General features: G+C 37.6%; 2 protein-coding genes and 1 long non-coding RNA gene across 5 annotated transcripts in view; 1 reads left to right on the top strand and 2 right to left on the bottom strand.

The window, feature by feature from the left end:
- Nucleotides 1–13,915, bottom strand: part of HSD17B7 (hydroxysteroid 17-beta dehydrogenase 7) — a 26,707-nt gene extending 12,792 nt beyond the window's left edge. The window contains exons 1-5 of the mRNA XM_001369972.3: nt 13,790–13,915; nt 13,400–13,506; nt 8,419–8,622; nt 2,639–2,731; nt 1,482–1,596 (exon numbers count right to left, since the gene is read on the bottom strand). Of these exons, the coding sequence (XP_001370009.1) occupies nt 1,482–1,596; nt 2,639–2,731; nt 8,419–8,622; nt 13,400–13,434 (447 nt within the window). The 5' untranslated portion in view covers nt 13,435–13,506; nt 13,790–13,915. The remainder of the gene's footprint in view (nt 1–1,481; nt 1,597–2,638; nt 2,732–8,418; nt 8,623–13,399; nt 13,507–13,789) is intronic.
- On the top strand, nt 13,829–20,848 carry LOC103096742 (uncharacterized). The gene is made up of 2 exons (XR_008916089.1): nt 13,829–13,939; nt 18,904–20,848. It is a non-coding gene; the product is annotated as an uncharacterized LOC103096742 (long non-coding RNA).
- DDR2 (discoidin domain receptor tyrosine kinase 2) overlaps nt 20,761–27,866 on the bottom strand; it is a 226,503-nt gene continuing 219,397 nt past the window's right edge. For all 3 annotated transcript variants that reach the window (XM_056815465.1, XM_056815466.1, XM_007480672.3), the window contains one exon: nt 20,761–27,866. In XM_056815465.1, coding sequence (XP_056671443.1) covers nt 27,726–27,866 — 141 coding nt within the window. In that variant the 3' untranslated portion in view covers nt 20,761–27,725.

The following is a 27,866-nucleotide window of genomic DNA, read 5'->3' as shown; positions in this document are numbered from 1 at the left end:
TTGTGGCATATGTTGGTGATGGAATACTATTGTGCTCAAAGGAATAATATACTGGAGGAATTCCATGGGAACTGGAATGACCTCCAGGAAGTGATGCAGAGCGAGAGGAGCAGAACCAGGAGAACATTGTACCCAGAGACTAATACACTGTGGTATAATCGAAGGTAATGGACTCCTCCACTAGGGACAATGCAGTGTCCCTGAACAATCTTGCAGGGATCTAAAAACACTATCCACAAGCAGAGGATAAACTGTGGAAGTAAAAACACTGATGAAAAACAACTGCTTGACTACAGGGGTGGAGGGGATATGACTGAGGAGAGACTCTAAATGAACACTCTAATGCAAATACCAACAACATGGAAATGGGTTTGAATCAAGAACACGTGTGATACCCAGTGGAACTGCGAGTGGGCTATGGGAGGGGGGGGAGGGAAGAAAAGAAAATGATCTTTGTTTCCGATGAATAATGTTTGGAAATGACCAAATAAAATGATGTTAAAAATAAATAAATAAAGTTTATAACGAACTGACCAAGATGATGAGCTATATCTGGGAATAACTGAGAAATGAATGTTTTGGGGTTTTATATAAGAGTTTTGATATTGGAATCTATGAACTTTAAAAAAATATACATTTTAAAGCTGTTCTTCAGTGTAGTTGGTTTCCCTTGTAATGTCTTATTTTATTCATTTAAAAACATGATTTTGAGAAGAGGCCCATAAAATTCAACAGACTCTCAAGGGGATCTATGGGGGAAAAAAATTAAGAATCTATTTTATATGTCATAAGCACTTTACCATACTTAGAAACAGATAAGGAGAAGCAATTTTTCCAGTGTTTAGGATACTACCTTATTTTAAATACAACTTAACAGAAGTAATGTTAGCAATAATTTGTGTTTAAAAGAACAACAGAATATGTTCATTTCTTCTTTCTGCAAACAGATTGTTCAAAGCATTTAATTCCAAATTAAATACAAAAACAAAACAAAAAAAACCAGCGAGTCCCTCCTGAATCCTACTGGGGAGCATCACAGAAGACTTTAAAGTCATGTCTGCTTTAGATTTTTCAAAATACCCAGAGCTACTCTTTAAATTCCTCTTTAGAGTACCTGCCACCAAATCATATCATAAAAGGACCTTCAGGCACCTAAATCACTTAAAGATGAAGTCAAAGATGGGCCTTTTAAAGGAATGATGTATGATGGATTCCATAATAGAAAACAGCAACAAAGGTCAGTCAAATAAGTCATGTTGACTCTCCTCAGTAACCTCACCCTGTAACCTCTTGTTCTATTAGAGACAACTGAGGCCGAGGCCCAGGCCCAGGAAATGCTGAGGGGAAAACCAGGCTCAGCCTCGAGTAAGCTCCTGATTAACAACAGGTCCCAGTTCTTGCTCACCTACGGGACTGAAAGGGTGCCCTCACAGCACCGTTTCCATCACTAGCTAAGCAAAAGTTCATCAATCTGTCTTTACCAGAATAAAGTGGCCAAAGACATTGGTTTCAAACACCTCCTGTAGTCCATCGACAGTAACCTTGTCATCCTGAGTCAGCAGGCCCTCAGCTGTGGAGAACATATGAAATATGTTTCTGAAAGAGAACAAAATACAGAAAAACTGGAATGATTTAACCTGATCTCTTGGTGTCAAATCAAACTCACCACATCTGCACATGGGCACTCAAATCATAGTTCAAACTGCAAAAGTCTAGTCTCTCACGATGTACTCAAGAGCCTTGAAGGACGACTCAAGAAGTCTATGATGCTCATTTGTCCTCCCAAGGGCTGGGACCCGAGCATGATTGTGTGATCTGGACAATTGTTTTAAGCACTTTCTTTCAGACACAGAGTCTCTCTTTCTAGCAACCATCTACTGGGGTGCCCACCCTAAAAAAGTGCAACTGTTGTGAATCATGAAGATTTCATAGATCCTTAAGAATACTTCACCAAAGATGCGACTTGGATTTCCCTTTCATAAAGGTGGTTATATCACCTATTTCTGTGGTCTCTCCAGCCTAATAATCCCACTTTTCTCTGATATTCCTAACCCAACCTGACATTGATCAAGGCCAAAATTGAGCACAAAAAACACAAGTTCTGCTTCCCACTGGCCATCTTCTTGCCATGCTGCCTGGTCCCTACTCATGGGCCCTCCTAAGTGGATCTCCAGTCCCAGCCCAAGGGGAGCTAAATCACTCAGCTCTGAAACCACTGTCCCAGGGCCATGCTGCCTCGCCTGGTGAGAGCCTACAATAGTTACCTACCCTCAGATCCCTGAAAATGCTTTTCTCTAATGTTCCTGCCTTGACGTTCCCATATCGTCCACCTGTCTCCCCAATCCATGCTTTTCCCTTCTTACTCTGGCAACATTAATCAAAACCATTAACACTGTTTCTAGAAAAAGTAACTGTCCTAGGGTTCTTCTAGTCACTATCCCTGTGACTTCCCAGACCAAATCCTCTTCTCTAGCCGTGACTTTCCTAGATATATGGTAACTCTTCCTATTAGAAGATCCTTCAAGTTCAGATACTCCCTCTTTTGTATTTTAGTCCCAACACTTAGCACAGTGACTAGGACAAAAAAATACTAAACAAATTTTTTTTTGTTTATCTGTTTATCTGAAAAATCTGTTACCTTGAAAAGAGACCATAAAAAAGTGCTTTTAAATTCAGCTGTGGGTTTGGCATAATCCCAGCATTCAGATAGAGGTAGTCTAGCCGCTCAAACCTAGAAGTAAAATGCAAACAACAAGATCATTAATTCCTCTAATTCATATTTAGAAATCTTGAAAACCCCAAAGTATAATCATTAAAGAGAAACCCACAGAGGGTCAAACTGAGAGTTTATTTTTCAGAAATTGTATTAATTCCTATATATTAGGGAGAATTACTGTGGGTTCCTGTGTCTGGGAGCTGGGCCAGAAATATCTTCCAGTCTGCTGCTTTTTGCATTTTCTTTGTCCTTAGGAATCCCCAGGAATATTTTCCTTTTTAATAAAATTTGGTTAGTAAATGAAGAGGATGAGAGTTCTTCTCCTGGGTATGTGTCCCCCATGGAATAGGCATGGGGAGGGGTGGCTGGGTTAATAGATTACCTCTTAATTAGTTATTCACCAATTAAAGACATCTTAGGATGGTCAAGAGAAGGGGCTCAATAACAAGCTTCTGAAAATCTATTTATTAAGTTACCTAATTCAGTTCATGTTTTCCCTGGTCATAAGAAAAAATCTTGGAAGCTTAAATCTATTATCAGTTATTGCTAGCCTAACCAATAAACTTGATATAATCAACAAACTTATATTTCTGCCCAAAAATAAGCCCCTCAAGATAATTTTAATCATAACAAAACTTTTTTTCCCAAACCAAAAAGATGGCAACAGTTAATGTAGAAACATGCTTACCACTAGATATTTAGAAGCTTTTATCTTAAAAACAAGTCACTGTTAAAATAAATGTTCAAATATCATTGTCAGTTCCTGGACTCACGTCTTCATATGTATAAAAGCCTGCCAGTGAGGATCATGTCTCAGTCACAAAGGTACTCTTAATTTCCCTATCAATAATTGACAGCCAGTTGAGTCTAATTATCAAAGTCAATGTGGTAATGAAACCAGGAGAACATCTATTTTTAATGCCAAATTCTATTCAATTCAGCCACATTTATGTCACTGGGATTTTAGAATGTATTCCCCAAAGAATAACTAAAGGAAGCTACCGCTGAATCTATTCATTGCATAATGAGCTATTACAACTTTATGTGATCTAGGCACCTATCTTTTTTGGAAATGTATGTGGAAATGTGGAAATTTCCACAATACAAAAATAATCTCCTGACTTCAGCTTAACTAACTATCCCCAAAGTTGCAAATTTAAATCTACATTTTAAAAAATTGACCAAGGTGGAACAAAGTATTTTTCATGTCTTACTATTATTCCTATGAGTGATAAAACACAGCACTGAGGTAAATAATATATTGCTCGGTGGAACAAAAATGGCCTAAATAAGCAAGCTGGAGGATAGTTCCAAAATGCTCTGAGGTCTCATCACACCCTTTGGGTCTCCTTTCAAGTCAGGTACATTTAATGTGCTTCTATAACTTCCAAACCATGACAGTGGGGACAGAGGGTACAATTAATTTCTTAAAAAGGAACTCTTTTTACTTGGGATACCCTCCAGAATAAGCAAAAGTCCAACTCCCAGAGTGCAATGGTCTATTCCAAGACCACAGTTCAACTCTATAGGGCTCTAAATCAATGAAAACCCTTTGAGGACCTGGACCTGAGAGTTCATCAGTGCAGAGAGTAAGAGGGTGCAAGATCCCTAAATGGATACCAATCAGTGCCTCATCTTGAACTCAACCGATAATCCTAAGAGTTGCAAAGGACAGTGAAATTGACTTGCATATGGTCACACAGGCAGCATACATCAGGACCAGAACTTGAACCCAGATCTTTCTACATCTAAGACCAACTCTCTAACCACTATCACCCAGATTCTCTAGGCTACTTCTCTTTTTTAAAGTTTTATTGATATGGTTTATTTTTATATTACAAATGTTTCCAGAGTACTCCCATTATTTGAAAGCTTTTGGGTAACAAAGTAATCCAATTAGGTAAAACTAATGATAGCGACTTCATCTGAAGGTGAATATATTCAATACCTGTAGGAACACACTCTCAAATCTTTTAAAAAATTATTTTAATTAACAGATACGTATCTTCTTTCCCTCTCACCACTCTCTCCTATCCCAGTGAAGAAAAAAAGAGAAAAGAAAAACAAAGTCCTTGTAATAAATATGTATAATTAAATCATAGTCCCTCATTGGCTGCATACAAATGTACATGTATACACATGTTTAGGCACAGGTGTTTATATACATATGCACACAAATAAAATTCTGCCCCCTAAATATCACTTCTCAATAGATAGTATCATAATTTCTCTGGAATGGTCAATAATTGATCATTATTCTTATAGCTTTCAAAGTTATTTTATTTTTACACTGTTATTATTGTATAATTGTTCTGGTTCTGTTCATTCTAACAATACTAATGTTACTGTATAAATATTTCTGATCCACTTCTTACTGCCTCAGTTCACATAAATTCTATCTCTTTGAAATTATCTATGCCCTCATTTCTAACACTCTAGTACTCTAACACATTCATTGACTGAATTATTTGGCCTCTCCTCAATTGATGGACATTCCTTAGCTTCCAATTTGGGGGACCATTAGAAGAGCTGCTATAATTTTTTTTAACTTACAAGTTCTTTTTATATATTTTTTATTTCTTTTGGGTAGAGGCTTAACAATGCTATAATTGGGTCAAAGGCTATGCACCATTTAGTAACTATTCGTATGTAATTTCTCACTGCTTTCAGAATGGCTGGACCTATTCAGAAATACACAATAAGTATTATCAATGTATTTTCTCATAGTCCTTCCAACATTGATCATTTTTGTCAACTTTGACAATCTGATGGCTGTTTGGTGGGATCTCAGAACTAGTTTAATTTGTATTTTTTTAATACTGATTTGTATTTTTTTTCATATGGTTATAGATAATCAGGCTGTCTTCCTTTAAGAACTGCCTGTTAATTTCCTTAGACCATTTATCAATTGGGGAATGATTCTTATTCTTAGGAATTTAAATCAATTCCTCATACATTGTATTAAAGAAACATGGTGCAAAGATTTGTTTCCCCCAGTGCTACTTTTCTTTACTGGCACTGTCTGTGCAGAAACATCTATTTTATGTAATTAAAATGATCCATTTTAATTTCTACGATTCTCTCTATCCCGAGTTTGATAATGAATTTTTCTTCTATCCATAGATCAAAGTAATTTTCCCCATGTTTCTCTAACTTTAGATCCCATCTTAGAATCAGATATGAAATGTTGGTCTAAATCTAATTTCTTCCATACTGCTAATTTTGCCAGCAGTTTTTATCAAATAGTGAGTCTCCATCCCAACACTAGGCTACAAGATACATTCCTTATATTGTGTGTATAATGTTCCATTCAAATCTTAAACAGTACCAAATTGTTTTGAAAATTACTGCTTTGTGATATTTTGAAATGTGGCACTGTTTAGTTGATCTTTTGTGCCTCCATATGAATTTCATCATTATTTTTTCTACTTTATAAGTAAAGGTTTGGTAATTCCACAAGGAACTGAATAATTAAATTAATTTAGATAGCATTGCCATTTTTACCATATTGACTCATCCTACCTCTGCGATTAATTTTTCTCCCATTATTAAGGTCTTTAAATAGTTGTTTGTAGTTGCATTTATATAGTTCTTGTGTGTAACGTGGAAGGCAGAATCCCAAGAATTTCATACATTTCATAGTTATTTTAAGTGGAATTTCTTTCCAACTCTTTCTTCTGAGTTTTATTGGAATTACATAGAAAGGCTAATGCTTTTCATTAATTTATTTTATATCAGTAACTTTGTGTAGTTACTGTTTCAATTAAGTTTTTAGTTTTCTCTTTAGTATTCTTTAAGTAAATCATCATATATTATCTGCAAATAAAAGATATAATTTTGCTTCTTCATCTATATTTAATTCCCTCAGTTTTTTTCTCTTTAATACTACTGGCAACAGCAATTCTTATACCATGTCAAACTGGAGAATTGGCAAGATATCCTTTCATTTCTGATGTTATTAGAAGGGATTATCTTGATTCCATGCTAAATATTATTTATCTCTAGGCTATTATACATCATAGCCAATGGTTCTGGGGTGAAAATAAATTACTTTTCAGAAGCTGAATTTAGAGAATGCACTGTTTCTTAAAATGTATTTTCTAAATCAAAAACATGGGACAGGGAAATATCAGTAATGGAATATGACTTAAAAAGAATCAGTGTAGTGGGAAGAAGTGGAATTTGTCTTTCTGAATTCACAAATCTAGAAAAGGGGAAATGGAGTGGTTCTGATGATATATATAGGGAAATAAATTTCAGGCCTTGTAGGCCAGGAAGGCAAAAGGAATACCAATATTTAAGAACAGATACTGGTACCACAAAATAACCCTATTATTTTTTTCCTCTTTTTTTCCTTTCCTCTTATCTTATTGAAGATGGCACAGTGGACAGAAAGTCAGTCTCATGGTGAGGAAGGAATGGATACCCACCATGACCTACATTGACTCTGTGACCCTTGGCAAGTCACTCTTCCCTCTTAATACTCAGGAAACTTTCAAGGCTGCAAGATGCAGAACAGCCAGTGACAGGCACTGGTAGAGGAGTCTTTCTTGGCAATTCTCTATAAAAATGAAATCCTGATTCCAGTTCTTTTTATCTGCACAAGGGTATGAAAAGAGGCTGATTAAATTTCTCCCACTGGACTAATTTCAGAAAAATTGGACTATTACTACCCTGAGCAGCATTGGGAAAATGTATGTATGCTCTTAAGGAAAAGTACACTAGCATGAAGTTAGAGACTTGGGTTCTCGTTCAAAATCTGTCCCATTTTGTGCCATCTCTGGAGATTTATTTTAACCTTGTTACGCCTCACTAACAAACAGAAATAAGACCTAGCCCATCTACTTTACAATGTGGTTATGAAGATTTAAAAAGACAAAGAAATGGATATAAAAGTGCTTAGAGAAATTTAATATCCTATCCAAATGTTATAAAATTATAGACAATGATGTGTCCATTTAGAAGTATCAAGAAGAATGCAGACATTTATTACATATTACAAATCAGGAATAAGAGACTAAGAGGAAATAGTGACTTAGGCAGATGAGTCCCATCAGCAGAAATCAGGAGCCAAAAGAGAACTATGTGACTTTCCTCAAGCCATTTAATCCTCAATTTCCTCATGCAGAAAATGAAAGTAATGACTCTAGGCCTTTTGTAAACCAAAATGCCCTAAAGAAAAGTAAAAACCATTTCCTACTTGGTCTAACTACCTTCTTCATCCTGGAAAGTCACTTTAATCCAGGGACTCCTAATCTCTGCTCCTTGGGATCAGAGGGCTCCCTCCATGTAATAAGGATGCCTAAGTCAGTATCTCTTCAGTTCCCACAAGGCTGTTCTTCCCTGGACTTCCCCATTATGCCTTGTACCAGGTACTCTCCTTTCCTCCCTCACCCCCTCCATGCCAAGCATGGCATCTAAGTGTTAGATCACCGGTTCTGGAATCCCAAATCCAGCCTAAGACAATGATCCGCAGCATGACCACGGACAGATCATTTCACCCATTTCCTCAGTTTCTTCTTCCTTCAAATGGAGATGATAATAACAGCACTTACCTCAGGGAAGTTGTGAGAACAAATAAGATAATAATTGTAAAGTAATACTGAGTATAGTGCCTGGCAGTTGCTGCTTATAGACTGACCTTACCTGGCTTGACAATCCTTTTTTTAAAGCGTATCCCCATCACTCCAGGAGACACATACCTTTGTTTCAGTTCTCTTGAGGCCTGAAACACGGACCGCAGGTTACTAACGTCTATCTGTACCAGTGTGATCTCCGCTGTGGGGTGAGAAGACAGCAGAGTGACTCGGGCAGCTTCAGCCTTTGCCAGGTTCCTGCATGCTAAGCATAGATGAAGCTCCTCGTCCTCAGAGAGCAGCCGTTCACAGAGAGCCAAGCCAATGCCACTGAAATGACAAGTCAGGGATGCAATATACTAGCACCAGGGCAAAGTCCCGAAGCAACCAATGTGAAGCTCCGTTTCATAGAACTCATACTACCCACTTTGGGAGAGCCAACCCTCAGAAGCAGGCAAATGGGAAAATTGCAAAATATATATATTTAAACCCTTACGTTCCATCTTAGAATCAATGCTGTGTATTAGTTCCAAGGCAGAAGAGCAGTAAGGCCTAGGCAATGGGGGGTAGGTGACTTGCCTAAGGTCACAGTCTCTGAGGCTGCAAAGTATTGTTTTTAATTTCGTCAACAGACACTCATTAAGCACCTACTATGTTACTTGAGTAGCACAGGTCCTGTGCTAAGTGTTTGGGATGTAATAAAAGCAAAAACAGCCCCTGCCCTCTAAGAGATCCTAATATGTGGGAGAGAAAACCTGTACACAGTTATGTACAAATACAGGGCATATTGGAGATGATCTCCTAACTAACATTTAAGAGTTTCTTGCAGAGGGTGAGATTTTAAATGAAATCTGAAAGGACAGAGATGAAGGACATTCCAGGAATGGGAGACAATGGATTAAAATGCAGAGTGAAGAGATACTTCCCATGTGAAGAACATTAAGGGGGCTGGTGTCCCTGGATAATAGAAAATGTGGAGGAGACAAAGGTGTAGGAATTGGAAAGGTAGGAAAGGGGACAAGGAATGAAGGGCATTAAAAGTTAAACCAAAGATTTCATATTTGATCCCATAGTTTATTTAATAGAGACCCCCTGAAATTTAATAAAGGCAAAGAAGGAAGGGGTTGACATAATAAGACCTAAGTTTTCGGAAGATCACTGCAAAACAACAAAACAATCTGTTCAATCATTCTATAAAAGCTGAATTTTTTAAAACTCTTATCTTCTGTCTTAAAAATAGATACTCTGTATTGGTTCCAAGACAGAAAAATGGTAAGAGCCAAGCAATTAGGGATAAATGACTTTCCTAGGGTCACACAGCTAAGAACCCAGGACCACTCCTCTCCAGATCTGGTTCTCTATCCACTGAGCCACTTAGTTGCCCCTAGCTGAACAGTTTTCTGAGTAGCCCCAAACCACCAAAGAGTCTTTAAAATGTTCAAAATGAGTGATTTTTCATGTGTAGTAAATAAGTATACAAAATTGGAAAGGAAAAGAGCCCAAGCCCAAAACAGAAGTATCTGAATGATTGAAGAATATTCTCCAGAGTCAATTGGGGCATGTCGGGAGGGCTGAAAATGAGGTATGATGCAAGTTTTGAGGCCTGGAGGTTAGTCTCCAATATCAGGTCATCGGGTAAGAGAAGAGACTATAACAGCAAAGTCCTTAACTTTTTTCCTTCTAACACAAGCCATGCTCTATTTTGGATATATGTCAGAAATAATTTACCAGTTTTTCTAAATTCCAAGTGACTAGTATGAAAGCAAGATATCTCTTCCCTCTACTCCTTGAGTGTTGTTTTAGGATCTCAGAGCCAAAGAATTGATTAAACAGGTGAAGGAGAAAGAAAAGAAAAATGAGGAGAGAGTTCCATTTACTAATTTGAGCAACTGATTGTAAACTGATTAGTCCTAGTCTAACAGAAATAGAGGCCTACTCACAAGATTTTGATCAGATTATGAAAATCATTTATCCACAGATTTCCCAGAATTCAGAGGCTTATCATCCAAAGGATTGTTTAATCATTATTTCACAAAAGTTTTCAAAGCAAAAAAAAAAAAAAAGAACAAGGATGTCATTAAGTTTGTTCTTGGTCTGAATTTCAGACAGCTCTCCACACTGGTCTCAACTCTAAAGCATGCTATTGATAAAGTTAACAGGTGGACATGCATTTATGGTTTTCACGAAATACATCATCTTAAGGTGTGCTGGTTCTATGAAATGAAACAGCAAGCAACTACAGGAGATAAGAACAGACCCACAACAAGATCCACAAAGGGGAAAAACTGACCAAAGAAGTACCATTGATATGATAAGCGTTGAATATGCCCAATTACTGGAATATGGCTTTGGAAAGTAAATGGAGGAAAAAGCAGCATGAGCTAACATTGTATGTTAAGAAGTCATAGTTTTTTAAGGAAATTCAGGAACTTGAAAGGGAGAGGTAGTGGTGAGCATCAAAGAAGACAAAAACAGAATAAATATTGCCCAGGGAATATATGACAGAACATCTGGGCAGAGAGAAGAAACAGATCAAAAGCCTAGCATCATGGCAGATAGTAGTGAACTGTGCAATGAATTACAGGAACAAATGCTAAAACTAGCTCTTTTGACCAAAAGGTAAGTAGCTAATAATCTGCTGACCTGACTTAATCATTTCATTCTTATAAAGATGGAAGTACCCATAAAGAGAAATCTCTTCCGAATAGCTTGGATATTCTTACCAACAAGGTTACTGGGGTAGAAATGATAGATACCTTCAGGAAAGTGACTGCCTCTATCTGGTGAAGGAGAAAAAGAAAATCATCCTTATTTATTTAGGGAGAACATAGTTCAAAGGATTCACAGAAAGTATGGGAAGAATTCCATGGGCTAAAATTATACAGATGAAGTCAGTCTAGAAAGATGAAGTCCTCATGAATGTAATTCTGAAGATATAAAAGGAAACTATTCTGATAAGGAAAAAGGGTCTAAAAAATCAATGTGGATGTGCAAGAAATTCACAAGTCAACAGATCTTTAGAAGATAGAGAAGCAATGATAGATAAGAGGATGAATCCAAGAGCATAGTAAATAGTTGTTTAAGACATGTCAGTACTGCTGGAGCACATCATGTTCTTAAGATGGCAAGGAAAGATTTCTCTTTCCCTCCCTTCAAAAAGTGTCTTCAGCTATACTGATAAAAAGAAATATATCAAAGAAGAAACAAGTCTCCTGGTTGGGGGGGAAAAAAAGTAAGCAATGAGGGAAAATAGGCCTGTTCCTTAATTTAGCTTGGGTTTTGTTTGTTTGTTTGTTTTTGTTTTTACCAAGGATAATGACTTTTGATTCTTTGGGAGAACAGAATAGAGAGAAGATATTCAAGATAAGTAAGAATACTATAAGAAAGTTCCAACTACTCCTGACAAGTTAAAATTATCAGGCCCAGAAAAACTGGGGGGGAAATGGCCAACTTGACTACTATCAGATAATGTCAAAAACAGGAGACAAATTGCAGGTCTGAAGGTCAAATGACCTCATTTTGGAAAGGAATAGAGCCCAGATTTACAGGCCAGTGGGTCTTACTTCAATTCTTGACAAGAGATCACAAAGAGACAATAAGAGTTCATAAGGAATAGGTCAGGATACTATATTACATCAGACTTTTCCCCCACTATGTTGGCTAGTTTTGTCCTTAATTTCTTCTTTGTCATAAGTAAGAACTCTAAGGAAAATATAGGTGATGTAAAAACAAAAGATAGCAATCAAAAAAAAAACTAATTCCCTTTTTTGACAACTACTATACAGGTAGATTGGGGAATGTTATAGCTATTGTTTATTTGGACCATTTTATTTTCTTTAATTGAGTTTGTTGATGCCTTCTGGTTATATACCTCATGGTCATTTCTCTCTTCTCCAATCTGTCTTTTTTTCTAAAAGTCAAGTCTTTCTCTTTTGCTTCTAGGATTCAAAACAAGCTCCTTTACTTGCCGTTTCCATTATTTCAGTTCCTTATTACCTTTCCAGTCTTCTTACACCCCCTCCTCAAACAGACCTATTCCCCTCCTTGAGTTCCTGCTATAACCCTCCTCAGATGTCATTTGGTCCAATTTCTGCCTGACTCACTTCATTGTATCCCTTCTTATGAAATGTGAACAGAGGGGGCAGTTTCACCTAGATGATTGCCAAAATCCCTTAGAATTGTGTGATTCTATGCCATATGAAAACTGACTGAAGGAATAATGTAAAGGAGAAACAGGGCCAGACCTTGATAAATGCCTTCAAGTACTCAAAAATCTGACTGAAGAACTAAATTTTGGGGGCTTCACAAGCCAGAACTAGGAAAATGTAAGCTGGGTCAGATGAGGAAGAATGCTACTCATATGAAGAACCAGAACTACATTTCTAGACAAAGCCAATATGAGAATTAGTTTTGCTTGACTTCCCAGACAAAGATCAACAGCAAGCATTTCTGTAGCCATAGTCTGCAAATCGCTTTACACTTTATCTCATTTGTGCCCCACAACCTCCCTGGGGAGGCAAGTGCTAATATGAGCCCCATTTTATGAATGAAGAAACTGAGGCAGACATAAGTGAAGTGACTTGTCCTGAGTCACAGAGCTAAGTGTGAGACAGGACTTGAATTCAGGGTCCAAGTCCAGCCCCCTTGGTCACTGGGGCCCCTAACATTTCAATTCAATATAGGTGCATTAAGCATCTACTTGGGTTTTGTCTTTTAGCTAAAATGAACCTCATAAATGAACTCATAAATGCACTTTGCAAATTTTAAAGCACTATATAAATGCTAACTACTATGACTTTCTTCGACTGAGATATGGGAGAAAAACTAAATGGATATTATTGGGGAAAAAATTGAATTTATGAAGTTTTTTCTTTTGAAACAATTGGAATTGTCCGGAAAAGGAAGGACTGCAGCCCTTTTGGTGTCATAAACATCCTTAAAGCAGGTTTGTGCAAGTTGGGTATGCAGGTGGGAAGTGATCTGGTTGACCTTTGAACTCCCCAGGTCCAGTTTTGTGCCCCACTCCCAAGATCCCCCCTCCCCTCCGAGTCCCGACCCCGATTCTTCCTGTTGACTGGCCATTAGCAATAGGGAGGGATCCGCTCACCTGCTGGCCCCAGTGACCACCACAACTTTCTTCATCACTGCGGACCGTAAAAGCGACTGGACGAAATTCAGGTTAAGGAGGACTGGAAAAGGTACACATCTAAGCACCTGAAATACATTAGACGCCCACCATCGATATTCACCAATCTCGTCTCGTTCCGGATCTTTAAGCCCTGCCCCATCTCGCGCTCCACTTTCCAGCTGTCCAATGATGGTTCGCTATGGGTTCGCCCTAGCCGCCTCGCTGTCATTCTCACCAATAATAACCTAGCATTCCGGCTAGGTGAAACACTCATTGGTGAAATGAAGGTGGGACGAGAGTCGAACTCAAAAGGGCGCGACCATTCGCGCTGCCAGGATCCGCCCCAATCGGATCCTGACAAAGTCTCACCCTTCAGAACGTCACTGCGCCTGCTCCACAGTGGAGATGCTGTTTGATTGCTCCGAATGACCTCTGAGATGGGGTTTGGCGAGAGATCGAATGATAAGCGTGGATTAGGCTGAAAAGGGATATCTGCCTCCAGTCTATGCGGAGAATTGGGTGAGAGACAATGGGTGGGGTTTAAGAAACCCCGTTTGAGGCCAAGCTGTGAGGAGAAGGACTGAGCAACCGCAATGTCAGAGAAAGGCGGGGTCTGTGACATGTGACGTTAAAGCAGAGTCCGGGTCAGCTGACCACCTCCAGGTGTCTCCTTGTTTAGACTTCCATCTTTTTAGAATATAAATCTTTATATTTTTCTTCTAAGAAACATTCATTTGCTCTCCTCTTTTAAAAAAAAAAAAACCCTGTAACAAATAGGTAGTTGGTGCAGTGGAGAGAGTCTGAAGTCAGGAAGATTTAACTTCAAATCCAAGTTATTTCCCCTGTTTATCTTAGTTTCTTTATCTGTAAAATGGGGATAATAATAGCAACTGCCTCCCATACTGGTTATGAGAATCAAACGGGATGATATTTGTAAAATGTGCTTAGGACCCTGCCTGCCCTAATATAGGTATTATGTAAATGTGTAATATATAAAATATATTACATAATATACTTATACATATATAAACTATTGTTATGTATGTATACCTATGTTATATTATAGATTATTGTTATATATGTAATTATATAAAAAGTAAACTATTGTTATGTATATAATTATACAATATACATTTTTATATTTATATTTTAATACACATAATAAAACAAAAACAAATTCCCATATCAGCCATGTCCAGCAATATTCAGGGCTACTAGATGTTGCAGTGGATAGAGTGCTGAACCTGGAGTCAGGAAGACTGTTGTTTTCAGACACTTTACCAACTACATGACCCTGGCATGTCACTTAACATGTCTGCCTTAGTTTCCTCAGTTATAAAATGAGAATAATAATACATTGAGAATATATGTGAGAATAAATAATAAAAATACTATCTCACAAGATTTCTGTGAGAATCAAGAGATTTTCAAATATTAAAAGCACTCCCCTTTGGACCATCACCTCTCTACCAGACAATGTATATAGCATGCTTCATCATGGGGTTGCCTATCATTGCACTGACTAGCATTCTTAAGTTGAAATTATTGCTCTAAATGATATTATTGTATAAATTGTTCTGCCCTGTTCACTCTAGGTCAGTTCATCTAAGTCTTCCCAGATTTCTTTGAAAATGTATTTCATAATTTCTTACAAATGAAAGATGGTCCATTATGTTCGTGGGCCATAATTTGTCTAGACTACAAGGTCCTATCCAAAACTGATTCCTTCCTTAATTCTGATGCTTTCTCTCTGTGATTATTTCCAGTATTACCCGGATACAACTTATGTGGACAGAGTTGTCTTCATGTTGTTTCCCCAGGAGACTGGAAGCTTTTTGAGGAGAGGGGTTGGCTTTGCCTCTTTTTGTATCACCAGTGCTTAGTATAGTACTGGCACATGGTAAACTTTTAGTATATATTGATTGATTAAATTTAGATTGCGATTGATTAATCTTAATCCAGAAATTCTAAAATACCCTTAGGCTTTTCCCTTCCTGAGTCTCTGTATCATCAGTGTATCAGTGATCCTTGGATAAGAAGAAAGCTTTAGGAAATGTGACTGAATCTGTTATAGGATCCCTAATTTAGATCTGAAAGGGACTTTTGATTTTATCCATTCCAGCCCTTTTTTTTTTCAGATGAGGAAACTGAGTCACAGTAGAACAAATGGAGGCACTCACTTTCTGGATACTGAACCAGAGCAGCTCCCTTGTTCCTCTTTGTAATTCTGTAAGAATGTCTAAATAATTCATCATCTGTGTAAACACTTTGTCAAGATGTTAGGAATATTTGCAGAGTTATTTCAGCCTGTGTAAAAGCCATGATCTCTGGACATACACATTCTTACGCATCATCTTGAAGTCTGTCAAGAATTATCAAGAACATTCTTCATTTCCCAAGTGATAATAGTCAAAGGATAGGCATTTTTCAGATAAAGAAATCAAAGCTATCTATAGTCATGTGAAAAAATGCCCCAAATCACTGTTGATTAGAAAAGTGCAAATTAAAACAACTCTGAGATACCACCTGTTACCTGTCAGGTTGGCCAATATGACAGAAAAGTGATAAATGCTGGAAGGGATGTAGGAAAATTGGGACACTAATGCATTGTTGGTGAACTTGTGAACTGATTGAACCATTTAGGAAAGCAAGTTGGAACCACACTCAAAAGGCTATAAAACTATGCCTACTCTTTGATCCAGAACTACCATGACTAGATCTTTACCCCCAAAATGATTTTTGAAAGGGGAGGGGCATTTTTTCTACAAAAATGTTCATGGCAACTCTTTTTGTAATGGCAAAGAATTGGAAATTGAGGGAATGACCATCAATTAGGGAATGGATGAATAAGTTGTGGTATATGATGGTGATGGAATACTACTGTGCTGTAAGAGATGATGAACAAGAAATTTCCGGGGGGGGGGAGGGGGATATGGTAACCTGGAAGGATTTATATGATGCAATGCAAAGTGAAGTGAACAGAACAAGGAGAATGTATGAATGGCACAGTAATGTCATTGTATGATGATAGGTATTATCAGCAATGCAATGATCCAAGACAACTCCAAAAGACTCATAATGAAAAAGACTGTCTATCACCAGAGAAAGAACTGATGAAGTCAAGATGCTTATCAAGTTCTTTTTGAAGTGATATATTTCTTCTTCCACCTGATGAATATGGAAATATGTATTACATGATAGCACATGTATAATCTATATATGAAATTGCTATCCCAGGGAGGGGGAGGGGGAAAGAGGAAGGAAAGAATTTGGAACTCAAAATGTGAAAAAAAAAACAAAAGTTTAAAATTCTTCCACATGCAATTGGGAAAATTAGTAAAATAAAAGAGAGAAACCTGATGAGAAGTCAGATATAAAACTGTCTACTTTTGAGCCAATTATTGCAAATTGTTCAAATTTTTAAAAAATTCAATAAATTGTTTCTATGTGATTATTATATCATGTTGTTATGTTTATCTTTATAATTATAACATATATAATCACATATATTATTCACATTATTTTCTGATATTATTGTGTTAAATATCTTGCAAGTTATAACATTTCATGAAAATTTTATTCATATTCAACAAATTTATAAGATAAAGAAATTTGCTATAATGTCTTGCAGATAATCATAAGCACATGAGGTCTTCTGGATTACTTTAATTCTCATAGGATGTCCTACGTACAATGTTTGTAAATATTTTATGATTAAATAATTTATAATAGATAATAGTTTACAACTTCATTTTTAGAGTTTTCATAATTGTAAGAATTAAACATGTTTTGTTATTACAATAATCTAATGTAAATTTTAATTTAGAATTTTTTTGGACTAAAGTTATCTTTGTACTGTCAACACTTGGGAAACTCTAGGCCCTTACTCTGCTCTGAGCAACACTTTCCAACTGCCCCTGTTTCCAGACAGTAATAGATCCTTGAACATTTCTATGTTTCTATTTTCTATAATGAAATTGACCAGGCTTTTTCTTCTAGCCTATAATTATAATTATGCTAGGGAGTGTAATAGAGGGGTTGATTGGATGATATTAATGAGAGTGAGAATTGGAATCCCTCTAGTTAAGGGCAAGGGATGTGAGGAGTAGATGTTATTTGCCCAGGAGGTAGAAGGAGGGGGAGATAGGTTTGTTCCCTTCTTCAGTCCTTTCAAGAAATGTTTCCTCACTAAACCTGGCCTTTCCCTTTCTGCTATTAACTGTGATTTGAAATATTCTTATTCCCTAGTGGAAGAGAGAAACATCAGTTTCCCCTCAGCTAAGCTAGTGTTCTTCACTCACACTGGAGTCTGGATGGTAGTCTTTATTTTAATTATTAAGTGGGTCAGGGTTAAACAAGAAAAATGAGAAAAATGACTACAGGGTTTTGGGGTCTAGAGGAAAGAGGTGAAAGGAGGCCTGACTAAGTTTCCTTTCCCTCTCTGCAAGTTGAGAGACTCAGGCTTCACAGGCTGGCCTCCCAGAGGTTCAGGTGGGATGAACCCTGATCTTTTAAGGGCTGAGCAATGTCAGCAATGTCCACACCCAGGGTGTCACAGGGGTGTGATGGATCTTGAAAACTGCTTCTTGCTTCTTTCAAGTTCCTGCCACCCCTCTTTGGGGATCTTTGAGGGGATGATGGTTGGGTTCAAATAGGGATCAAGTTCAATGCTTGGGACCTTCTCCTTTGCCTTCTCCAGACCAAGAGAGACACAACTGTTTTCCTCTTGGAAACTCCTCTTCTTAAGGATTCCAAGCCCTTTCCCCCACCCCCTGCTGTGGATGGAAATGAAGGCTCTTCTCTAAAAAAGGCACCAAAACTCTTGCTTCTCTCTTCTTTTTATATCTTCTCAGACACCTCCCACAAAGGAAGTGGGATATGTCTGAAGAAGTTGGGGTAGAGAGTCCTGGGAGATGTAGTCTCCCAGGTTTCAGAGCCATTTCAAAATGCACAATATCCATATTGTACGTTGAGTGTTTTTTAAGAAGAAATCCTATTACCTGTGTTTTGAGGAGGCCCTAGACAGAAGCCATATGTAAACTTTGTTTTAGAGATTTCCTCAGATTTTTACTTGTGTAGGAGCAAGATTCAGTGAGACATAGACTTGACCCTCGAAACAGGATTTGATGATCCACCACAGAACCTAGCTCAATGAGCCTAGAACCCAGCCTCTCATAGGAAGGAACTCCTCAGACCTTAGAGTTTTATATAGAGAGATGTAAATATATATGTAGATCTACTCATATGGAATATGTTTTATAAACTATATGAAGCTAAAGCAATCTTGGGCCACATTAAGAAAAGTATATGAGGAAAGCTATATTCCTTTAGTTCTCTGTCCTGGTATACAAACTCTCCACCTAAATACCATACTTTTATGATACTCCCCATCATACCCAAGGAATCTCTTTTCATTCTCTAAGATCAATTTAGCCCTCTTCAGTATCTTCTGTCCCTCTAACCCTTCTCCCTTCTGATTTAAGGGTGGAAATGGAGATCCTCCCAGAACCTCCATTTAAGAAGGGCACCTAAGGCAGTCATCTCTTCATTTCCCACCTGGCTGGACTCTTCTGAACTTCTCCATCACACCCCCAGGTCAAGTACCTTCTTTCACCACTATGGCATCCTCTAATACTCCCCAGTTTTTCTGTTCTCTTTCATTCATTTTTACCTGTTAGATTGTAAGTACCTTGAAGGCAGGGACTGTAGGCTTTTGCTTTGCTTTATATTACTATTTCCAGTTCTTAGCACAGTGTCTGCTATATAGTAGGTACTTAATTAATGTGTATTGACAAATAACTAGCATTCACTAAGCACCTACATACTGTGAACCAGAAAGAGGTTAAGTGCTAAGAATCAAAGGATCTAGAGGTTTTTAGTCTAGAGGAGAGGAATTTGGGTGGGGAACAGTGTTGGGTGGGAAAATATGGTAAGTGTGAGGGACAATAGGGCATCAGAGTTGTCTTCCATTATTTGAAGGATTTATTTAGACTTGTTTAGAGTATTCCCAGAACAAAGAGGAAGGAGTTGAAGTTTCAAAGTGCCAGATTTAGGATTGATAAGCAGTAGTAATAGTATATATAGGCTGTAGTAAAGAAGTCTGGATGACCATCTGCCAATTACAATTACAATGTAGAAGGGTTAGGGTTCAGGCCCATGATTACAATTCTTCTTCCTTTCATGCTTCCTGTTGATTCCTTGGCAGGTCGTGTTGCCAGGATTGAGTATATTGTATGAATGAAGAACTATGGACCAAATGTCTGGATGAGAAAAAGCTGTAATATAACAATATTTTGCTTAGGAGGTTCCTAGGGAATTGATTATGACATTTCTTATGACTATTCCATTTGCTACTGGGAATGTTTTCACTTCTACCCCTACCACCATACATTATTCTTGATTCTTTTTGATCTCAGGGTCAACTCAAATTCCTATATTGCTTCAGAATTACCAAGACAAAGTCAGAGCCCCATTAAAAGAAGTGTCCTTACCCACCTCAAATGGCTCTAGAACTCACTTACCTCTTTTTCCAATTGAAGCCAGCCCCCTGCATCCCTTAGTAGAAAAAGAGCTCCTTATGGACCCACATGCTTTCTCCCTAATGCTTTCATAACTATTTCTACAATTGGCCCTATTTGAACAAAAGCCACTACAACTCCTAGCCAAGGACGGCACTGCCTTTAATTCAGGTTTCTCAAACAAGAAAGGAAACTGACTGATTACTTCGAAATGTAAACTATACCCCTAAAGGGATTCCATTTTCTTCTTAGAGTTTATCATTCTCCCTATTCCATTATGACCATTAGACAAACATGTAGAATAAAAGCTAGAGTTGGGAAGAGATTTGTTACTGGGATTCAGCCCTGAACAGAACTTCATATAAACAAAGCTGATCCACTATCCTGCTTGTTCTGAATTGTTACTGTTATTTCCTATGGGGGTAGATATCTGGGGGCAGTCTGTGAAGGGGCGAAACTGAACAGGAAGGATTTTGTATATTAATTCTATAACAAAAGTTGCCTCCTTCAACCTTTGTATTTGAGGGGAATTGTTTGTCCTATGAAGACATTAACTCCTCATCTCTATTAATGGTTGCATGGGACTGAGTTAATAAGGTTGGTCAAGTCTACAGAACAGCAAAATCTCTGAGATCACAATGTTCTTGTCCACATGTAGAAACCAATATTTAGAGCTTTATATAAATACTCTGATGGATGCTAAATGTCCCCTTAGCTTTGCTACCACATCCCAGCTTCCACTTCCCCAGAGTGCTGCCTTCCCCCTCCAGAGGCCAAAGTGCAGAGGTGGTGTGTATACACATTAAAAAAAAAAAGGCTCCATCAGCAGCATATTTCTTTAATCATTATTATTTACATTTTATCATCTGACAAATGGACTTACAGAGAATAAATAAAGAAGAAAAGAAAATATACAATGGGTATCACGTCTCATTTTTTTCAAATACAGAGAATTTGTATATATTCTATTTTGGAATGAGTATGATTTCTATAAACGGAGATTAAATCGGTTTGCTATTCATCAGCACTCAATAGGACACAATGTCCTCTGAGCTGTTAGGAGGGACAGAACAGGGCACACATATTCACTGTCCTCAGGAGGAATGTACCACTCTGCTATAGAGACCCAAGTTCTCCACAAAAGATTACTCAAGAATAGAGTGAGGGAAAAAGAAAATAACCCTAAAGATAAAATGGCACCAGGGTGGACCAGACAAACTATACAAGTTTGGTGTTTATGCAGATGTCATCAGAACTCTAAATTTCTAAACCTCTATATTAAGAATAAATCTTTTCTTTGAATGTGATTATTTTAGCCCTTTCTGCTTTCTCAAATTCCTCTGAGATTCTCTGTATGCAGGCTGCTTTGACACTGAATTCACATAAGCCAGCCTGCCTGCTCCAAATGTATGGCCCTGATTATATTCTCCTTCCTCTCTTAGAGAGTCCTGTAAAATAGTTCTCAAGAACTATGCCTGAATGACTGAAGGAGCTGCTGGTTAGCTTATTGGGAAAGGCCCATGTTTGGGACCAAAGAGTTTGGGTTCAAATCTATTGACAGAAAAGCTATTGTCACAAATTGGATATTATAGATCTGGAACTATTAGTGAATGCACAAAGGAAGGGAAATTAACATCTTATGTTAGAATTCTGTACAATATTGATTTGGGTAATATTTTTAACTTCCTCACTCTTCCTTTAACATTTAAGAAAATATTCAGAGAAATAGAAATTCATTCTTTCCTGATTTTGCACCATGTATTTAGGTGAAATTGTTTTAATGATAATTTTCTTTTTACTCCATTTCAGCTCTAACACTCCTCCCCTCCAACTCCATCTAATTTGATATTTAAATCTATAATCCTATTAATTTGAAGCAGCGACTGCAGAATTACAATGTGATTCTAATACTTTAGGACAGATTTTCTAAATAGAATCAGTTTAGTCCATAGTAGTGGTTGGGCTACTTAGGAATTCAGTGGTCCTTTTCATGTTGATAATGGATGAAGATAAAATTGTCCTTCCCTTCTGAAGATAAGCTATTGAACCCATGTTTGATGAATAGGGAAAGAAGAAAGGGAGCCATGCCCAATGCTATTTTCAGTATGTTCTTTTTCACTCATTGTCAGTGGAAACTTTGGCTTAATTTGGGAAGTTCTCTTATTGTCTGGCCACAATTACACACAGGGACTACCCGGTATTCTTTTATCTAGCTAGAGACACAATAGGAAAGGTCTTCAGTCTTCAGCCAACAAAAGTAAAGAGTTCATATCTCCCTGAGGTTGTTTTATGTCTTAAAAAAAAAAAACATATCCCTATCTCTCTAGAACAGTAAGCACCAGATTTTAATGGTCCTGTTTATTGATTAAGAAAAGCAATCTACCTATTACACAGCATCTCTTTTATACCTGGATTGATAATGTTCCCCCTTGTATTCAACAGAATTGCACTTGGACAGAATTTCTCTTACCACATCCACTCAGGCTAAATCACAAGGCAGGAAGAACTAAGAGTATTATAAAAACAAAACAACCATCTACTGTGTGATCATGACAGTTAGTAGGGGAGCTATTTGTAGCAAATGAGCTTGCAATTCAGGAAATCAACTCACCATTAGCAACTTGGGCCTTTTGACCTTCTAATTCAAAATTCCAAGAATGTTTACCAAGAGGAAATGACGTTCATATATTTTTGTAAAAACATTTAAATTGCAATTTAGAGGCATCTTTCTGTGTAGACTAAGATGCCAATATTCCAGGAACAGTTTGAGAACTAGGCACATTCAAAGAAATATGCTCAAAGGAAAGGATTTGGATGGTCTATTGCAAGCCTATGAATTATAGTTAGAAACAAAGACTTCTAGTGGTTCTGCTCAGCCATGATGCTGTTCACTTTTCTGAATAATCAAATTCTTAGCTTTTTATCTTCTCATTTATTGTTTTGCTCCACACCGAAGCTGTTTCTTTTCAACTTGGTTCTTTCCTTGAACCACCTTCTTCTCCATCCTCTCTTTTCTTTTACCTAAAACATGCAGACTACCTCCACATTGTTGATATCTAACACATTTTACTTCCTTGTGTGTCATGTGAAAAACCTGAGTCTTTACAAACCTTAATGGAAAAATATCTTCACACATGGAACATAAACTCCGTATATTTCTTTCCTAACTCAGTTGAATATTCCTTTGACAAGGTAGCAATGATTTCTGACTGAATTCAATGATTTCTACTGCTTGGCTTTGACCACTCTGAGTGTTGTAATCATGAGTGTTATTGAAATTGGTACATCCATGTATGCTTGGAGGGCTTCTTAATGGGAGGATTTCATTTTCAAAAGAAAAATTTTAAAACTGCATTCATCTTAAAGCAAGAAGAGTCACTCCTTTCTAAGATTCCATGCCACTTAATGTCCTTCTTTAGAAGGGGCACTGTTTGGATATGCCTAACACTGAACTTTCCTACTCCTGGCAGTGATCATATCTACAATGATTCTTCAATACTAGCCAATGGGATAAGTGGAATCATGAAGAGCAAGAGAGACTTGGGAAACATGTTATAGAGCTCCCATACCAAACAGTACTGCTTAGACTAGGACCTTCCAGAGAAATCATGCAGCAGGGGTTCCTGGTACATGACAGAAGTTGGATATAAATGATCTGTATCTTCTTGGTTATGCCATGGGCTTTCTTGGCTATGATAGTTATTAGCATCTGTACTTTTCCTGTTTTAGTGGGAGCCAACCATGAAAAAAGGTAGCCAGAAAAAGCCAATAGCCCATAGAAAAAAACATCTTTAGGAGCAACAAGTGTGCTCTAGATTTAGAGAAGCTTAGGGCTGAAAAGACATTCAAGAAATCATCCTATCTATCCACTCTTCTGGAGGTTGGATGGTCCAGTTCTCTTAGGAGCATTTTCATTGCATTTCTGTTTTCCTGGCCTATGGAACTAGAACCTAGTACAACCATTTCTTTCAAATAAGGCCAAATCAGTATCCCTAGACATATATATCCAGCATTGACCTATTAAGTTAATAAGCCAGAAGTCTGTGGATAAAAGAAGGTTAGTAGGAGACTGTATAGTCATTGGTTTTGCTTAGATTTACTCTTTCTTTGTACCAGGAGGTAAATTCCAGAACTAAGTGCCAAGAGAGATTTGGTTCAACTCTCTCTGAAATCTCAGGATTTCCCTAAATACTTTAACCCATTGCTCTCTACAAAACCTCAAAAAAGGGGGCCTCTCTGATGTGCTTCTGTTGTAGGATAATGCTACCCTCTGGTGGATGAGTATGGGCTTCTAAATCATTCAAGAATTCCTCTCATCCCACCCTGAACAGCTCCATTGTCCTTCATTCCCTGGTCACTTTTTCTTATCTTCAATACACTCACTTGTGCCATCCAATGTCTCTTGCCTTCCAGAAAGGCCACAACATCACTTCAGCCCTAACTTGCTTTGCATGATACATCATTCCATCCTCACTATATTCTGAAAACTTTCTTACTCCATCTTCGCTGTCTCTGTCTCTCTTCCTCTTTGTTTCTCGCTGTCTCTGCCATCCATCATTTAACAAAACATGCTTGCTCTTTGATTCTGCCTCTTCTCTTCTTGCCAAACCTCATCTCCCACCCCATCCTCAGCACACTTCAGTCGACATTACATTACAGCCTTTCCTCATTACCCACAATATCTTTGGCTTCTCCTCTTTCTCTCAGACTTTATTCTGCTTTATGCATTGGATTATTCTCCTCCTTGTGAGTAAACCTTCCAAGTCTGGTTATAGTTCTCTCCATAGTCACTGGCATAGTTACAGCTTGGGATTTGAAATGTCTAAAAACACTGCTTAGATGTCACATCATCTCTGAACATGAGAATTGACTCCAATGGGAACGAGAAAAGTTCCACGTCTGCCAAAGCATCTGTTTCTTTCTTCCTTCTTTGTTCAACAATTGCATGCTTCCCTCTTGAAATTAAATAAATGTGTCTTATGGTCAGTGGCCTGCTATTAAACTCTGAGGCCTCATGCAACATTTTTAAGGGGATTTCTCTACTTTCAATTCATTTTTCTCAGAAATGCCCTGATCATATACTATGAAGGTGCTCTTCCTTCCATTTAGTCTTTGTTTTGAATATATCCCATATTTACTTCCCTATGAACATGATATGTACTCCCAATAGAATGTAAACTCTTTGAGGGTCAGACTATTTTACTTATGTATAACCTAGCATAGTATTGGGCAAATTTCATAGGTACTTTAAAAATGCTTAATGATTGATTTCTTGATGATTTATTGGTCGCCACATTAAATATTCCTTATTAGTAAAAGTCTTCAAATAGAAGCTAGATGACTATTTTGGGGGTATATGATAGAGGGAAATTCCTGCTCAGGTCATGGCTGGACTAAGGTCCCTTCCAGTTCTGAGATTCTATCATGCTATGATTCTATATGCTCTTTGGATGGTAATTGGGATTGTCTCTTAATTTTAAAGCTTAAATATTGGAAGATCAAACTTTCATCCAAGAAGAGGAGAAAGTGTTTGGTGATACCACCTGTTTAATGTTTCAATTTAACAAACATTTATTAAGCACCTACTACTATATGCAAATTGCCAATTTGAGTCAATTTGATAGCCCACTGAAATGGTTTTCTAGGGCAAGACCAATCTAGAGCAAATAAGCTAGTTTCAAATATATGAATTTGTATGGAACCACTTTAGTACACAAAAGCATCAGGTAGATGAATTGCTGCAGAATAAAGGAGAATAAATGGAAAGGAAGAAGGAAAGGGAATCAAGAAACTCATGCCTCTAACCTGGCCACTTTTAGAAACAGTGGGTTAAAGCTGGGAATCTAGGATCTCAATCTGCACTTTTGCTCCAGTAGTGATTCTGAAAACTGGTTGAGAGAAGACAATCAGAATCTTGAAGAATTGTTTAAATTGGATAGAGGGAGTAGAGAGAGCTGTGAAATAGTGGCTTGGCTGCCTGGTTTGGAAAATATGTCCTAAAATCCAGAGCTGTAATTAAAAATTTGGAGACCTAGGGCAAAAGGGCATTTCACATGGAGTACAGTTTCAGGGCGTAGAAAAAATGCCTCCAGGAGAGGCTTTTTGTGATGCCAAAGAATTGGCTGCTACTAGAGAGATGGAGTTGGCCTGGCACCAAGTGTCTGGCCAACAGTGAGAGAAAACATGCCCTGAAATGAAGCAAGTCACTGAAAATGGGATGAGTGGGAAGGATCTCACCTTCAATGTGAACCCCTGGAGATTGGGGGAGGAAAAAAGTATATTCTAGGGAAATTATGCTGGTTCCTTCCAAATTTCATGACCTTGTGTCTCTACTGTGTCTCCCTGGAAGTCTCCCTCTCTGAAATTCTTTCTGTCTCTCTCTGTATTTTGAGTTGAAGTTTAGTTTTTCTGCTAGGCTGGAGAGCTTGGAGTTTGTGGACATTCAGAATCAACTCTGAGACCATTTTAATACAAATTTGAGAAAATTTAAGGAATGATCCAAGTGTCTAAAGGAGGAAAACCCAGCCTTATATTCCACTTCCTATTGGCTTTGTCACGTATGACAAAGACACAGGGAGTCGGCTCACAATCGTCCCTAGAGATGATGACTGGGATTGTACCTCTCATAGATCTCTTGAACTGGGAATTGATTTCTAAGGTCATTCCATAGCTAAGATACTATAATAACAATCTCAGCCATGGTTTACCAGTCCCAGATATGCCTTGAATCTGATTTAAAAATCAGTTCTTTCTTGGAGAAATCCATATCTGAATATACTTGAATCAACTAAAGAGAAATACAGTCCAGGAGCTCCTACTGGGATTATAAATGGATATTCCACACTTGCACAGATTATATTCACATACCCTTTTTTCTCTACAATTGCCTAATCTCCTTTCTTAGATTCTCTCTACCATGCTGCTACCCTCCACTGTCATGCATGGGAACAGAGTTCCTATCTCCACAGGACCTGGGTTCGTAATTGTCGTTGTCATCGTTGTTGTGTGTATGTGTGTATAATTATGTGTGTTTACAAATATGCTATCAGAATCATTCCTACATATGACACTACTGTGAAGAAATATTCAATTACGGATCCAGGTTAGCTCATGAGTAAATGAGAAAGACCTCATTAGAACTCAAAGCTCATGATCAGTCCATAATCTGGTGCCTCACTGAACCCTTTAGCTTAAACATACTCCCACAGCATACCTCATGTATCCTTCAAGTCTTTCTCTGTTCTGATTTGTTAAATGCTTCCTAAAAAGGGAAACACAGAAGGAAAAAATCACAGAATTTGCACATTTATGAACAAACATATTTAACATTTATAAATTATTTGAATTTTCTGGCCTTTGTCATCCAACTTTGGTATGTCAGCTGAGATTTCTTTTTTTAGACTTCTTCTGACCTAGACTTCTTTCTTTCTTTCTTTCTTTCTTTCTTTCTTTCTTTCTTTCTTTCTTTCTTTCTTTCTTTCTTTCTTTCTTTCTTTCTTTCTTTCTTTCTTTCTTTCTTTCTTTCTTTCTTTCTTTCTTTCTTTCTTCCTTTCTTTCTTTCTTTCTTTCTTTCTTTCTTTCTTTCTTTCTTTCTTTCTTTCTTTCTTTCTTTCTTTCTTTCTTTCTTTCTTTTTCAGTTCTTTAATGTAAAAAAAAGGAGATAAACAAAGAAGCCTCTGTCTCCCAGGGTCCATTAGAAGTCCAGGTGAAGTGGCTTAGATTTGGAGAAGTGGTGGGTTTTAAGGGGAGAGCCATGGACCATCAGAGGTGCTCCAGGGTTGATACCATCATTCCTCTCCATTTCCTTGCTGGAGAAGTAGAAGGTGGATTTCTTGGAATGAGGGACGGTTTTTGGTGTCTCTTCTCCAGCAGCTGAGCATCAGCTTATAAACAGGATCTGGACAAATTGCAGGCTGTGGGAGGTATGT

This window comes from Monodelphis domestica, chromosome 2 (genome assembly GCF_027887165.1).
Source record: "Monodelphis domestica isolate mMonDom1 chromosome 2, mMonDom1.pri, whole genome shotgun sequence".
Taxonomy (NCBI): domain Eukaryota; kingdom Metazoa; phylum Chordata; class Mammalia; order Didelphimorphia; family Didelphidae; genus Monodelphis; species Monodelphis domestica.
The sequence above is the reverse complement of the archived record's forward strand: the minus strand, read 5'-3'. Positions and strand labels throughout refer to the sequence as shown.